This window comes from Humulus lupulus, chromosome 8 (assembly GCF_963169125.1).
Source record: "Humulus lupulus chromosome 8, drHumLupu1.1, whole genome shotgun sequence".
Classification (NCBI taxonomy): Eukaryota; Viridiplantae; Streptophyta; class Magnoliopsida; order Rosales; family Cannabaceae; genus Humulus; species Humulus lupulus.
The window spans coordinates 45555359-45572240 of NC_084800.1; the positions used below are offsets into that span (position 1 = coordinate 45555359).

General features: G+C 37.0%; 1 protein-coding gene across 2 annotated transcripts; it reads right to left on the reverse strand.

Moving 5' to 3' along the window:
- Positions 1–203: 203 nt before the first annotated feature.
- On the reverse strand, positions 204–2514 carry LOC133797044 (large ribosomal subunit protein eL8y-like). Of its 2 annotated transcripts, XM_062234810.1 has the most exons (7): positions 2369–2514; positions 2216–2263; positions 1901–2102; positions 1060–1229; positions 827–955; positions 639–731; positions 204–547 (listed from the first exon to the last, which is right to left on the reverse strand). In XM_062234810.1, the coding sequence occupies exons 1-7, from the start codon at positions 2369–2371 to the stop codon at positions 416–418; spliced, it is 777 nt and encodes a 258-aa protein (XP_062090794.1). In that variant the 5' UTR covers positions 2372–2514; the 3' UTR covers positions 204–415. The 2 variants fall into 2 exon arrangements, with proteins under 2 accessions (XP_062090794.1, XP_062090793.1); XM_062234809.1 differs by lacking the exon at positions 2369–2514 and having other exon boundaries at positions 2216–2269.
- Positions 2515–16882: the final 14368 nt, after the last annotated feature.

Sequence of the window (16882 nt, forward strand, 5' to 3'; positions counted from 1 at the left end):
GAAAGGTAAAGGTTTCCTCTCGTTTCAAAACCGTTTTCAATGATAATCATTTGTAATACGAATCTGCTTCTTTTGCAAGGGTGAAGCAAGGCATTTTTCAGGTATTGATTATTGAATATGCAATATCTATAAAATAGATATCGGAGAAGTAATGACACTTGAACTCTAATGATCGATCAGTGATGGCTATGACAATTATGTGAAAAAAAACGGCAGATCATTTAACCAAAATTCATTAGGTAAATACTTGATATTAAAAGCAATTACCGCAAAGGTTCCTTCCTCAAATGAAGAATACGAAAAAAGACTACCCGCACTAAGTACTTCAAACAGCTCCATGGTCCTTTTCACAAAGAAATCAAAAACTGCTAACAATATAGTTGAGGAAAAATGTCACAACAAGACCAAATGCTCTCTAATTCATTCTCTGTGCGGCTTCCTTGGCCAAAACTCTTTCCTTAGCTTTTGTCTTAGCTTGTGACTTACTGCCCATGATACCACCTCCCCACTTCTTTCGGAACTCGTCAAATTTGTCATTAAAGTTGGCCTGAAAAAGAAAATTAGATTTGGCGTTAAGATTGGCAAAGAAAATAGCAACTTAAGAGCATATTTTATAAGAACATGTTTTCTGCATTTACCTTAATAGCCTCGAGGATTTTGCTGAATTCCATCTTATCCTCGTTCTTCACAGTGGTCAAACACAATGCAGCTGCTGTCTTCTGGTGTACAATCTGTCAAAACCAGAAAGAAAAACCAGAGAAGTTAGATATTTCCATCACAAACAAAGCCTTATTTCATCAAGCATACAGACTAAGTAGATCCATACCGATCCCAAACGGGATTTCCCCTTCACAATGCAGTAAGGGATCTCCATCTTTCTGCACAAGGCAGGAAGCCAAACAACCAATTCAATCGGGTCCACATCATGAGCAATCACTACCAATTGTGCCTTGTTCTGAAAAGGGGATAAAAGGCGTGAGACTTTACTAATGAATATGGATGCACAACAAAATTTATTTCAGAAAATAATTAATAAACTATAACAGCTAGCTTATCCACCTGCTCAATAAGGTATGTAACGTGGTTGAGCCCGTATTTCACAACAATGGGCTTCTTGGTCTCGGCAGTTTTTCCTTCAGTCTCAGCCTGAGCACGTTTCACAAGACGTTCCTTCTTTTCAGCTTTGTCCTCTGGCCTGTACTTGAGGAGCAACTTGAACAGACTTGTTGCTGTACAATATTGTGAGAAATGTAAATCATAAGAGTATTGCAAAAAAACTAGGATCAGATTTAACAAGTAAAATTTCAATTGATACGGTACAAATAAGAAAAATTAAACACTTCAACAAAGAAAAGAAAAAGTGTAAGTAATATTAAAAATATTTCACTTTCTCTAGTAACTTGATTAATTCTAGCGATCTGGGACGACAATCACCAGATACATATCTCTTTCATGTACAATATATTCAAGATTAAGGAAAACACTGATTATAATAGGAAGTCTAGTCCATCAAGTTGTCCGTACATATCAGCATAGAATTTTCACATACGTAATTACAACAATGAAACCAGCCTAAATCATAAAAAGGTGCTCTAGAATGTAGGGAAAAACAAGGGTTATTTCACCAAAAACCGGGTCTAATTCCTAAAAACAGTAAAAACCGCTACATTGTCGCACACACTTATGTTTTATCAGTGATAATCATTAATATTGGAATGAGGATATCCAGACTAATTTTATTCTCGTGCACTAACAATAACTCATTTCCAGTTCCAGCCTACACAAATCCAATTACCTGATTCTATTTATCATTCTACTCAATTCCAATCCAATAATGAATAAATAACCATATCCAAGCCATAACTAAGAAAATCAACAATAGGGTTGTTCTGGGTTATACCAAGGTTTTTGTCCAAAGTCTTCGTGAACTGATTCAACTGTGGTGGAACCTTCAACCGCTGCTTAAGGATTCTCTTCTTCCTCTGAAGCTGAACAGCCTTTGGCCATTTGACATATCTGTGCAAATCCCTCTTCGGTGGCAAAGCTCCTCCAATACCAAACTGTTTGGGACGCTTCTCAAACAGTGGGTTCACAATCTTCTCCTGTTACCCAAACACAGAATTAAGATGTGCAAATACACACTGTCTCTCCCAAGCTTTTAGAGCTAAAGGATTATATACATAAATTAAAAACAAAAATGGATACTGAAAATTACAGGTTTCTTCTTCGAGAGGGCCGAGGACTTTCCGGTTTTCTTTGGAGGCTGCATAATAGCAACGATGGTCAGATTCGAGATAATAACTTACGAAAAAAACATAAACATGTATACATACACATAGATATATCGATCAATCTGTGAGAGAATTACCATTTTTCTGTGAGCTGCGCGCTGCCTTGCCGGCGAGGAGAGTGACGGCGGGGATGAGAGATGGCTGGGTTGAGTGCTTGAGATAGGTTAGGTTTTATATCAGTGTATATATAGTAAGCCTTAAGCCTATGTAAAATACAGTGGGTTGGCCCAAGAATTGGCCTAGTTCGTTGTAACATCTTCGGCCCAGCTGGAATTTTGGACACCCAGTTTAAATGAAAAGAAATTTCTATAACCCTATGTTTATTTGGTACAGAGGTAAGAAAGATAGAAGATAAATAAGTAATTTGGTTTAAATGTATATTCCAAAAAAATGTCCTACACAATTCTCTAGACAAATTTTTGGTGGGACTCACTATTTTTTTTTTCACAGTTTTTTCTTCTATTGTCTTTTCTTTTCAACCAAATAGCAAATAAATAAATTTTCTTCTTCGATCCCATTTTTTAGTTTTCCTTCTTTTTTTCTTTTACCAAATATAGGCTAAATGCCATAACGACATAACATTACCTATACTTTTGATAAATGCGACATTTTGAAAGTAAAGAGAAAATATGAAATTAGGGTCCAGTATTATATTTTATTTTTGGAATTTTTTTAGTCATATATAAATAAAGTGTATACTTTTTAATTTTTTAAGTGTATTTATGTAGTTATATATTACCATTTTGGATTGCTATATTTTTTTAAAGAGTAATAATATGTCTACAAATTTTTTCAAACAACTATAATAATATAAGTACACTATATTAAAACATTTTTCAATCAACATCCATATCGGTTGAAGCTTGGTGGCATTTATGCTAAGAGTGCCCCTAAGAGCAATTCCAATAGGAGAGTGTCAAATGGTGGGGAAGCTTGAGGTGGAGGGGATTTTATTAGAAGAAGACAAACAAAGGGCAACAATGCTTTATTTTTTTTTATTGGTTAGATTTATTAAGAAAACTAAAGTATAGTCAGTTAAGCCACCATTAGAGTTGCTCACATTGTTGTTACTCTAAAGAGATTGGTGGCTCCAATATTGGAGCTAAAATGATTTGAAAATCTTTAGGTGATTGACCAATATTGGAGTTAAAAGGATTTAACAAAATTAGATCTACATATCTTAATATATATATATATATAGATAATTTTATAGCGAGAAACAAAAAATTATTTTATTTTAATTTTTAATTATATTAAAACTTCTTAAATGAATAACTGTTTAGATAGTTGCTGCAGAAATAAAAAAGGAACGAAATTACCGAATAATAATCTGGGTTGAGTCGCGGACTAGGTTGCTCTCTTTAAGACGTTCGCGGCACTGCCTTGAAATGTGCAAGCAGACTATTAGTCCCGTCGTCCCCAGGATAAAACAGTCCAGTCAATACTGTATCGGACCTCCACTGCACCGTAGAGAACCGTCGTTTACCACACCCTTAATAATGCTACTGCTCGGAATCGATAAAACTCATTGCAATTTTTTCAGATCGAAAAATATTGAGAGTGTTTCTTTCTGAAAAGTAGTCTCCCTATTTTAAAGAAAATGTGGATCTTTATTAACGGGAAAAAAAAACCGTTTTATTAAAACGTGGGAGATGAAGTTGGAATCCTGAAAAAAGTTGAAGAGAAAAAGTCTTCAGTACCAAAAATTAATCACGTTTTTATTAAATAAAATAATACTTAATAAATAATTTTTTTCAAAAAATAATAAGGTGCACACCACACCAACCAACCAACCAGCCAGCTCAGCTCGGTCGGACGGCGGCGCACGCGTGTGTGGTGGTCAGGTGAGCCTTTGTGTGACTGGACCTCTTCCACAAAAGTGGGTACCCCTTGGGGCACAACCCCAATGCTCAAGTCCACTATCTATATACCCTTACAAATGAGTATTCTAAAATAATGTGGGACTCTTCCTCTAGGGAGTCATTAAAGCACTTTTTCTACTTTTTTAACAATTCACACTTGTATAGATAAGTTCCAACAATCCCCCATTTGAATTATTTAAAAAATATTTTTCATCGAGCAGTAACCTAAGAACAATAAGATTGAGCATAAACAAAGGTATCTTTCGACTTGAACCTTTGCATAGTGAATACAATTTAGAATATACTAGAGTGACACGTAGTCTTGAACTCTATCTCTAACATTGCACCACGCACAATCTTTCTAGGGTGTAGTCCAAAAGCCCGTGCTTTAATGGCCATGCACGTCTATCCCAGTATAGTAAACGCTTTAGAAATTTGCCCAAAATTTCATAGGAAGCGGCCCCACTTCCACATTCATGTATGTGAGTCTATCAGGAGTACTCCTATAGCTCGGTACTCCACTCCACATAGAGTATAGATCTCATTAAGATTTTCTATTAACTCATCCTTATGTCGCTTCAGGAATTCATGCTTCAAGTTAACTTTAAGTAATAGCATGATCTATCTCATGTCACATCATAACTTGTTATTAACCATTGAACCTATTTCTTGGGATCTCCAGTCTATAGGTCGGGTTACCATCACGTGTGATTCATCATTCTAAGGGTAATAGTCTCATTCCTTTTGATGTTTTAAGGACTTTCTCTCTAGCTAATCTTTTCGTCAAAGGATCAGCTAAATTTTCATCAGTGCGTATATGATCCACTCTTACAGCTCCAGTAGAGAGGAACTCTCTAACAGTACTGTGCTTACGTTGTATCTGACGTCTTTTACCGTTGTAATAACGGTTCTGAATTTTTGCAATGGCCGCGATACTATCACAATGGATCAACACAGCTGGTATCGGTTTTTCCCATAAAAGGATCTTAGTTAGCAGGCCTCTCAACCATCCTGTTTCTTCACTAGCAGTAGCTAGTGCTATCATTTCTGATTCCATTGTAGATTGAGCCAGAATAGTCTATTTTTTAGACTTCCATGAAACAGTTCCACCAGCTATGCTAAAAATATAGCCGCTGGTTGCCTTGGAGTCATCTGACAAGGTGTTCCAGTCAGCATCGCTGTATCCTTCAAGGACAGCGGGAAACTTATGATAATGCAATCCAAGGTACATAGTTCTCTTAAGGTACCTCATGACCCTTTCTATAGCATGCCAATGCTCAACACTAGGTCTACTAGTAAACCTGCACAGTAGTCCCACAACATAGGCAATGTCGGGTCTAGTACAATCAGTGGCATACCTAAGACTACCAATGATGCTCACATACTCTGTTTGTCTTACACCATCACCATTGTTCTTAAATAGCTTTACACTGGGATCATAGGGTGTACACACAGGTTTACAGTTAAAGTAATTGTATTTCTTTAAAATCTTCTCAATGTAATGAGATTGATCCAAAGAAATTCCATTTTCAGACCTAGTGATCTTTATACCAAGGATCACATTCGCTTCTCCTAGATCTTTCATGTCAAAGTTTTCACATAGCACAGATTTCACATCATTTATGACATGCAAGTTCGAACAAAAAATAAGCAAGTCATCCACATATAAACATATTGTGAAGATTGTGACTTCTTTCCTCAACCAATCAAAAGATTAGTAAAATGACAGCTCACAGTAATCTGCTGTTTTCAGTTGCATCTACGTTTTCTCTAGTTGCATCTGCGTGGACACCAGTAAGTTGTAACAGACTAACTAATTGTTGTTAGTTATAGTTAGTTTCTGTTTGTCTCTTTAGCTCTTGTATCTCGACCCTATATATAGTTTTAGGCCTGATCAACCTAAGTGTATTCAATTTCTGAGAGCAAGAACTGTGTTGTAATACTTTAGTGAGAGAGTGTTTCAAGAGAAGTTGGATGAGTGTTGTTGTAATCTTGAGAGCTTGGAGGGTGTAATCTAGTTTCAGATATAGTGGATTTGACTTAGGCATTGCTGCATAGCCTTGAATGTAGGATCAACCAAATTGGTTGTATCTGAACTAAGTATTCTTGGTGTTCTTTCTTTTGTGTTTTACTTTTGATTACTTTTTGGTTTGTTTAATTGTCTATTACTTGTTCTTCTTTGTTGCTATTCTTTGTGCACTGTATTGGCTGTGTTGTGCAGGTCCTAATCCCCCCAACAACTGGTATCAGAGCCAGGTTTAGAGTGGTTGCATTCTTCACCATCTTTAATTGTGATTTTCTCCAAGAAAGATCAAGAACTTCGAAGTACTTCCGCAATTGAGAACTTGTTCGCTGGCTAGGAGCAATTTTCTTCAATATGTCGACTTCCAAGTTTGAGGTGGAGAAATTTGATGGCAAGAATGATTTCAGTCTATGGCGTGCAAAGATGATGGCTCATATGGGTAATCTTGGATGTGAAGAAGCCCTACAAGAAGAAAGTAAGATGGCTAAGTTGGAAAACAAGGCAGAGGTGCTGAAAAAGGCAAAGAACACAATCATTCTGAGTTTGAATGATCAAGTTTTGAGGAAAGTAATCAAAGAAGAAATAGCTCATGATATGTGGAAGAAGTTAGAATAGTTATACATGACCAAGGCATTACCAAATCGAATCTATCTCAAACAAAGATTCTATGGATTCAAGATGGAGGAATCCAAGTTTATTGATGATAATATAGACGACTTCACCAAGCTAGTTTCAGATTTGGAGTCAATTGAAGTAAAGATTGAAGAAGAGGATCAAGCAATCTTTCTATTGAACTCACTCCCAAAGGCCTATGATAATCTGAGGGACACTTTGAAGTATGGTAAAGATACATTGTCACTGCAAGATGTGATTGGTGCTGCATACTCAAAGGAATTAGATCTAAAAGCTAATGTTAAGGTGTCAAGATCTCAAGCCGAAGGTCTAAATGTGAGAGGAAGATCTTAAAGAAAAGATGGAAACAACCATAGAAATGGAAAAAGCAGAGGGAGATCAAGATCCAAGTCAAAACCAAGGAAAACTTGCTGGATTTGTAACCAAGAAGGTCACTTTAGACGAAACTGCCCACAGAGAAGACATGAAGGACAAAAGCAAGACAACAAAGATGAAGCTCATGTCACAGATGGATCTATGGAAGCTGATGTTCTGACTGTGTCAACCAGTGATCCTAAGGATGAATGGGTTATGGATTTTGGGTGTACATTTCACATGTCACCAAGAAAAGATTGGTTCTTTGATCTAAAAGAAGAAAGTACAGGGCAAGTGTTGATGGGAAATAACAACACATGCAGAATTCAAAGAATTGGTTCTATCAAGATCAAATTGAGAGATGGCACCATAAAGGTACTTTCTAATGTTAGATTTATACCTGAACTAAAAATAAATTTGTTTTCTCTTGGTGTTTTAGATTCCAAAGGCTATAGCTACAAAGCTGAAGGTGGAGTCTTGAGAGTATCCAAAGGTACAATTGTGACGCCCCACGTCACTATGGCTGCTTTCTGGAATGACGACTGGCCCTACAAACCAACACGAGTCTTTTCAGCGTGCTTTGTCCTCACTCACATGCTTCCTAGGAAAACTTCCCAAGAGGTCACCCATCCCTAGATTACCCCAGGTCAAGCACGCTTAACTTTGGAGTTCTCAAGTGATGGGCTACCGAAAAGAAGATGCATCTTGTTGATATAGGTAGTACCCATCAATCCATTTAAGCCATCTTCAACTGTGTAGTCCCATACCTACACAGTCTTAGAATCATCACACTTGACCTTCCCCAGGCGGTGTGGGATTTCACAGCTTACCCGGTCTTTCCCCTTACGGATCACGAGATTCTGACTGTCACAACAATGATGTTTATGAGAGGTGAGCTAAGACAAGGACTTTACATACTACAAGGAGAGACCATAATTGGGTCTGCTGGAGTTTCAACTGGGTCTGCTGGAGATTCAACTACAGAACCTAATACCACAGAATTATGGCACAAACGACTTGGGCACATGAGTCACAAGGGAATGGTAGAACTTGGTAAGCAAGGTTTCTTGAACTCTAAATATATTTCAGACTTACAATTTTGTGAAACTTGTGTTGTAGGAAATGCTCACAGGTTGAAATTTGCAAGTTCAACTCATAAAACCAAAGGAATATTGGAATACATTCATTCTGACTTATGGGGTTCATCCCAAGTTCCATTATCTCTCGGTAAAGCTCAATATTTCCTTTCTATTATTGATGACTATTCTAGGAAAGTGTGGATCTATTTTCTTAGAACTAAGGATTAGGCTTTTGGAAGGTTTAGAGAATGGAAAATTATGGTAGAAAATCAAACCATGAAGAAAGTTAAGAAACTTAGAACTGACAATGGTTTGGAATTCTGTAATGCTGGGTTTGATTCTTATTGCACTGAAAATGGCATTGTTAGGCACATTACGGTTAGGAACACCCCTCAGCAAAATGGTCTTGCTGAGAGAATGAACAGAACAATCATGAATAAGGTTAGATGCATGCTAGCTGATTCAGGTTTGCCAAAAACATTTTGGGCAGAGGTAGCTGCTACTGCTTGCTACCTCATTAATAGGTCACCTTCATCTGCATTAGATTTTAAGGTTCCTGAACATGTTTGGTCCGGTCATAAACCAAGTTACATTCACCTGAAACCTTTTGGTTGTACAGGTTATGTTCATATTAGTCAGGGGAAGTTGAATCCTAGGTCTATGAAGGGTGTGTTTCTTGGTTATCCAAGTGGTGTCAAAGATTATAAACTTTGGTTAATAGATGAGAAAAAATGCATTATCAGTCGTGATGTTATATTCAATGAGCACTGATTTTATAAAACTAACATGAAATTTAGTGATCAAGCCAGCTCTAAACAAGCTGAGTAGAAAGATACTATGCAGATTGAATTGAGAGAAACATCATAGAATGAGAATTAAGGTGGAGTTCAGGAGAGTGAACTTGGAGATGCATCTAGAAGTGATGCAGATGGCACTGAAGCTGATGGCAGAGATACTCAAGCTTTAGATTATCTCTTGGCTAGAGATAGAGCAAGGAGACAGATCAGACCTCCTAAGAGATTTGCACATGCTGATATTACTATTTTTGCCCTTAGTGTAGCTGATTTACTATAGCTACATGAGCCTATTTTGCTACAAGGAAGCCAAGAATAGTGCTGAATGGAATAAATGGAATAAGGCTATGAAATAAGAGATTGAGTCTTTATCCAAGAATGAGACATGTATTCTAATGGATAAACCTAAGACAAAAAGAGTAATAGGGTGCAAATGGGTTTACAAGAGAAAACCAGGGATTGAAGGAGTTGAGCTACCTCGATTCAAGGCAAGGTTGGTGGCAAAAGGATTTTCTCAAGTTGAAGGGATAGACTATCATGAAGTGTTTTCTCCTGTTGTCAAACACACTTCTATAAGAATTATATTGGCTATCACTGCAATTCAGAATTTAGAATTGGATCAACTTGATGTGAAGACAGCATTTCTTCATGGTAATCTTGATAAAGAAATACACATGCAACAACCTGAAGGATTCATACAGCCAGGGATGGAAGAGAAAGTGTGCTTGCTGAAGAAATCTCTATATGGTTTGAAACAGTCACCGAGACAATGGTACTTCAGATTTGATGATTTTATGCTGAGTCAGAAATTTCAAAGATCAAAGTTTAATAGTTGTGTTTACTTCAAAGTTCTTGAAGATGGAAGCTACATCTACTTGTTAATCTATGTGGATGATATGCTTATAGCATGTAAACACAGATCAGAAATGGAAAGGCTCAAGGAGATGCTAAGTCAAGAATTTGATATGAAGTATTTGGGGGCAGCTGTCAAGATTTTGGGAATAGAGATATCTAGAGACAAAAATAAGGGCATGTTGAGATTGTCTCAAGAAGGATATGTCAAGAAGGTAGTGGGAATGTTTGATCAAAACGAAGCCAGATCTGTCAACACTCCCATTGGAGCCCACTTCAAGCTCAAGTCTCTTACAGAAGAAGAAGCGTCTTTTGAAGAAGAAAAGTGTAGGATCTTGGAATTTAAATCTAGATGCATGCTTCCTATTATTTTTCCAAACACATAATAGAAACATAGAATAACATGACATACATATGAACATTAGATTCGTAAATTAATATAAACACAATGATGTAGAAACTTACGAATACGCAGCGGAACTGGAACAACTCCATCCTTCAATCTCTCTAACCCTTGATCCCTTTTTGTAGCAGAGTATTATCAAGAGATTGAACAAGATTAGCAATACAGTCTTCCTCACCAAGCCTTTGATCAACCTAGAACTAGTGTGGGCTGGTTCTCAACACATGAGATAGAGATCTAGAAAAGAAGAAGAGATTGTGGCTAAGAAAGGATTAGAGTGTCTAGGTTTTCACTTACCCAAATCAACTGAGACTGACTTGCTTCCTTATGAAAACCCTAGATATCATATTCCTTATATAGGCAACTTAATGGAATTTATTTAAATTTAAATTAATTAAAAAAATAAACAAAAATAAATGCCTTGGGCTGCCATAAATGGACTTGGGCCCAATCTCTTTGTTTTGAATTTAAATCCCAACTGGGCCTAAATTCAAAACCTTTTATTTATTTATTTTTTAATTAATTAATTAAATCCTTATTCAAATTAACTAATTATAATTTGAAACTTGATTTAATATTATTTATTTATATTGATACCAATTTATCAATATTAATAAATTTACCCAAAGATTCTCTTTTATTCTCTAAATCTCATATCTCTGTAAATTTTCCAAAATTGACATAGTCAACTTTAAAAATCCTAATTGATAATTAAATCAATTAATTGAGACATTCTTAATGATTTACTCAAAGGTGATGCGGGGACCATGGATCCATGAAATCAAGCTCCAACAAGTTACCGTTAATTTATTTACGAATAATTTCACTACCTTATTAATTCCTCGTGACTCCACTATAGACTCGGAATTGAACTATTGAATTCATAGAACGTATTTTCAAAACCATAAATACGTTATCCATTGTTATAACCATTACAATCAGTCAATCATCTATCGATGACTTACTAACGAGCTGGGTGCAAATTACCATTTTACCCCTCATCAGTATTTTATCCTTAACTCCCACTAAGTTCCTTATAAATGATATTTCCGTGAACTTAATCACAGAAATGAGATCTCAATCATTTAACCTTTTGAACAAAGCAATTAAGGAAATCATATTTTCACTTCTCATACAGAAGTTATAGATTTCATATCTATGAATAATACTCCCACTAAATTACACTAATAAATCTCCAAGATGTAAGTATGGGCTAGACCGTAGGGTAAGCTGGTAACGAACAAGTCAAAAGATTTAAATAATATAATTAGCAAAATATTATCACTCAGAATTAAGATCAACTTAATATATGGTCAACGTTGTGACATTGATTAGATTTGATAACAACGATACTTATTTATCAATCAATAATCAATATCGGTCCTAGTCCGATGTAACTAAATATATCCAATCTTATCTACTTGGTCGAGGCCTTGGACAAGACATCACACCCTGAATGTGTAAGTAGATCATATCGTAGATTGCCTAATCAGTGAAAATCCAATGCACTGATCTAATCTTAGGACTTGTTCTTTTGAACATATAATTACAACTATAATCCACTGTGACCTAGTCACTATAATTGTAACTATCCATATGTTCGGGATTTTATAAATGTTTGTATTATTTCAATAATCATGTAATAAAACAAGCAAGCAACACAATTGTCAAACTAAATGATTTCTACTACTTTTATTGATAATATGAAATCGTGCTACATGTCCGACATGGTTTTATAAGGGCATAAAACCCAACAAAAAGATGAAGGGAGTTCCTTATGCTAATGTTGTTGGTAGCATTATGTATGCTATGGTATCAACAAGACCTGATTTAGCATATGGAATTGGTTTGGTTAGTAGGTTTATGAGCAAACCAAGCTTGGAACATCTACATAAAGGATTCAAAACACCACAATGTCTTTTTCCCTAAGTTGTCAAACACAAGGATCAACTACATTTTGTTCAAAAACTCGGGTCTTAATGTCTCCATTTAACCTTAAGTTCCAGGAGCGCGAAGCTTGTTTAAGTCCATAGATTGACTTACTCAGCTTGCCGAATTTCTTGTCCAACTACTTTAAATCCTTCTGATTGATACATGTTAATTGTCTCATCAAGATAGCCATTAAAAATGCTTCTTTGATGTCCATTTTCCTTATCTCTTAATCAAGAGCTGTGGCTATGGATAAGAGTATACTTAATGAATTTTAACATGGCTACTGGAGAAAAAGTTTTCTTTAAGTCGAATTTCTCTCTCTGCCACGAGTCGAGCCTTTAATGTCTCGACCTTTCTATCAGCTCCTCTCTTCTTCTTATAGATTCTCTTGCACCCCATGGGCCTAAAGTCCAATGACACATCTACAAGATCTCAGACAAATTAAGAGTACTTAGAATTTATTACCTGGTACTTGGCTTTGAGTCAAAAATCCCTTTCAGACCTACCCATTTCCTATTTAAAGGCCAACGAATCATTGTTACTTGTGTCCCCAACCAACTTGTGGGTTTCACTATCCATATCATAGGTACCGGGTTCCAAGAAATCCTCCCACTATGACGAGGCATCATAACTTTCTGACTTGGATTAGTGGTTTCTGAATGTACCTTGTTATCATCGACTTGCGTCAGTAAGGATGGAACAATAGTTTATCATTTTTCCATCTAATACTATTTTTTTATGAGACTTGAAATTCATTATGTAGTCGTTATCCAGAAAAGTGGCATTTGTAGAGCCAAACACTTTCTTGTCTACTGGACTATGAAACAAACCACTCTGAGTACCTTTAGAATAGCCATCAAACAAGCAAACCCTCAGCTCACTGTTCTAGCTTTCTACCTTTTTCCTCATGACAAAAACATGACACCACCAAATCTCATAATGACGTAAACCAAGTTCACGACCATTTCATAATTCTAGTGGTGTCTTGGAGACAACTTTTGAGACGACACAACATTTAAAAAAATATATCACATGCGGTCTTGGTAGTATGTCTCCATAAAAGATCTGGGTAAGAAGTTGGTAGAGCTTAATAGCTTATCATAGAACACACATTTTCATAAACGTGCGATTCACACCACTCTGCAACACTGTTCTGTTGCGGAGTCCTTGGGACAATTGTTTTAGACAAATCTTCAAGTTCTATTAAATGATCTTGGTTCTGATTATCCAAATATCCTCCACCCTATCAGATCACAAGATCTTTAACATTTTACCTAATTTGGTTTTAAATCCATAGCAATGAATTCTTTGAACTTCTTAACAAATTCGCAGAATTCCTATGCTTTAGGTACTTACATGAGTCTCTAGAGCAATTGTCGATGAAGGTGACGAAATACTCATAACCACCCCTCGCTTGAACATTCATATGTCCCCAGACATTTGAACATACTAGCCCTAGTGGTTCTTTGGCCCTTTCTCCTATCATAGAGAATGGACGCTTTGTCATTTTGCCCTCGAGACTAGATTCACAAACAGGTAGGTCACCCTAGGTGAGTTCCCTCAAAGGCCCAGCCTTTGTTAGTCTTTGAATCTTATCATAACAAATATGACCAAAGCGAAAATGCCAAAGGTACGTCATTTCTAACGTTATTGACCTTTTGTCGTTTAACAGTCCTAGAATTAGCTGTCTTAAACAACTCATTATTTATAACATCCGGTTCGTTTAGTTGCAATAGGTATAGCCTGTTTTTCATACATCCACCCCACAATTCACATCCATTTAAAGAAATAAGATTTTATTACCTGTGAAAGTAACTACAAACTGTTGTTGATGTAATAAGAAAAACTTAAATTAAAATTTCCATTGAAAATCGGAATAAAATAAACATTGTCTTAAAACAATATATTTATTTCCAAAATTCATTCAAGCTTATCCTTTTGCCTTGTTTGATACGAACAGCCCTTGATGGATACCAAGCCGTGGCTTTTTATCCTTCATGGCTTTCCCAATGCTAAAAGTGTAAAAAGGTACATGCATGTTTAGTAGATTATGATTCAGCGATCCAAAACCGAAGTATCATCCTCTAAAATCACATGCATCCAAGACAAATTTAATTATTTTGGGTTCCATATGCCTTGAGTTCTGGGCAATCTTGTTCCAATTCCTAGTCTCTTTGCAGTTGGAAACACTCCCCTTTTTGTGTACTCATAATTAGGCCTTGCTCCAAGATGCTTTGCAGCATTTGGTGCCTTGCCAGTTGACTTCTTGTTCTTTTTGTATGAATTTATTCCTCTCTTGCTCTTCAAAGAAGAAGCTCAAAGCAGCTTCTCCTCATGACAAAAACGTGGGTACAACCCCCTCTAGCCATATGACGTTAGGGTCACTCGGGCTTAACTGATAAGAGAACCTTTCATAAGTTTGAACAGGATAGGTGTATGGTGAATAGTCACCAACATAACCTTCCCCATGACCATAGAGTCATAACCTTGGAACAGCGTTCCCTAGCCATGTGACAAACAGTCACCGGGGCCATATGCCCTGGCTCTGAATAACTAGTCTCAGACTAGCCAAGTGCTTATAAGTTCATCGACCTTTGGGTCGGTCAAGCGTTAATACCCCATATGAGTCATTCTTTGCTGATATCGATTAGATCTAATCTTCATTTGGCTTGGCGTTCATGATGCTATGCCATTTTTGACTCTTAGGTCAGTAAAACACGACCAATGTTCAACTCATTGTGAACTTGACTAGTAAATCACAGCTTCACAGATGGATCTAACACCATTGCCGATTCTGACTAGTAAGTCAGTGCCACACACAAGTAAGCCATGCCACCAAACATATATCACATATCCAATATCCATAAACAAGGTATTCAGCATGCTTGCTTAACATGTACTAGTACAATTAGGACTATGCACAAACACAGAGGCTCAAGCTCTGAACAATATCATACTCAATATATAAAGCATGTCCTAATCACATGTTTCTCGTGCATCATATGCATTATATTTAACAATCCAACATGCATCAATAACAACCATGCATGTCATACTTAATAGTCAACCAACATGCATCAAGAATAACCATGCATGTCACATATACATAGGGTGCAGTTTTCTTACCTCAGATTCGAGCTAGAACCAATATAAGAACGACCCTTGAGAACGATCAACCTTTAAGCCCTTAGCGGTCACCTAATCATAACCAAATATGGGACACCATCAATAAAATGATCAACATAGGTTACCAAACCAAAATCTAGCCTCTGGGACAACAATCCAAACTAATCCAAGTAGTAGGAACACTCCCAAGGCCTATAGCTAAATTCCCGGGGTCAAAACGAGCAAACGGGGTGAAAACAGGGCAAGGGCTGTGGCCCTAGCACCTTGGGCCGCGGCCCCCAGAATTTCCTAAAGCAAGGGCCGCGGCGCCCAACAGGTACAACACTCCCACCTGCTTCTTCAAAGCAGGGCCGCGGCACCCAAGAACAAGGCTGCGGCCCCCAACTCTAGGCCATTCCCAAACGTGTTTTTAACACTCCAAAGCTTCCAAAATCATACCCAACATATCCCAATCATCAAAACAAAGTTCCCAAGCTTCCCAAAGCTTCATAACCCTCAAAACCCAATGTTCAAACCAACCAAAAACTCAACAATTCACAAAGTCCAATTCTAAGCTTAAAAACTTTAGAAACTCAAAACTTCAAACTTAGATTACCTTTGATTGGGTTGTTTTCCATTAAATCCTTCGGTTAAGAAGCTTCTAATATTTCCTAGGATCGCTATGCCTCGATCCTCGCTTGATTCCGACTCCTAGAACTTGAAATTCCTTTAAGAAAGCTTCGAACGGTAAAATAGGCTATCGGGAAAGGAGAGAGAGATTTTCTAACGTACATTCTTATCTGACAAGCTACTTCAAGCTTAAGTAACCTTAAATAAAACCTAGGGCTCGACACTACAACAAATATGACTAAATATTATGGTAAAATATTACATAATTTTTAAAACGCTATTGTTGAATAAGTAAATAAAAACACGGAGTAAAACAACAAATGAAATTCAGGCGCCAAATAAATTAGTAATATCGCGCCTTTACTTCATCCCCTCCTTTTAATTCACATTCTGATTCTATAAAATCAGAAAACAAAAAGCTCTCTTTCTGAAATGGAACCTCTCTGCCCTAACCGTTCCGCCTCTCTCTTATGTCCAGTCTCTCTCTCGATCTCTTTTCTCTATGTTCTTCTCCCTCTATTTCTTTCACATGGTCGATGGGTGAATGGAAGTGTGCAGGGGCTTCTCTCGGAAACTAGCTTTGGAGAGGGACAGTGCGACGACATCATTCTTCAACGGTAACTCTCTCTCGCTCTATCTTTCTCTCTGAGCTACTCTATCGTTCAATCTTTCTTTCTTTCTCTCTGTTTGTTGCAGGTGTGTAACAAGGTGGTGGAGGCCCACGGCTTGGGTCGTGTGACAGGGAGGCTTGACTCGTGGGTTTACGGCGTGGCTCGCTCGTGGGTGCGACGGTGCTTGCAAGGGTGGTTTATTCGACGGGTTTGACTTTAGTGAGGTTATTCTACAACATTTATGGGTTTGATAATTGTTTTGAGTTTTGTATTGATTTAATTTGAGATTGAGTTTGAGGAAAAGTAATACATA

Coding starts and splice junctions, on each gene's coding strand:
- LOC133797044 (XM_062234809.1), bottom strand. CDS start 2,269: ATGCAGCCTCCAAAGAAAACCGGAAAGTCCTCGGCCCTCTCGAAGAAG. Junction 2,103..2,215: donor CCCTCTCGAAGAAGAAACCT/GTAATTTTCAGT, acceptor TTTGGGTAACAG/GAGAAGATTGTGAACCCACT. Junction 956..1,059: donor TTACATACCTTATTGAGCAG/GTGGATAAGCTA, acceptor TCCCCTTTTCAG/AACAAGGCACAATTGGTAGT.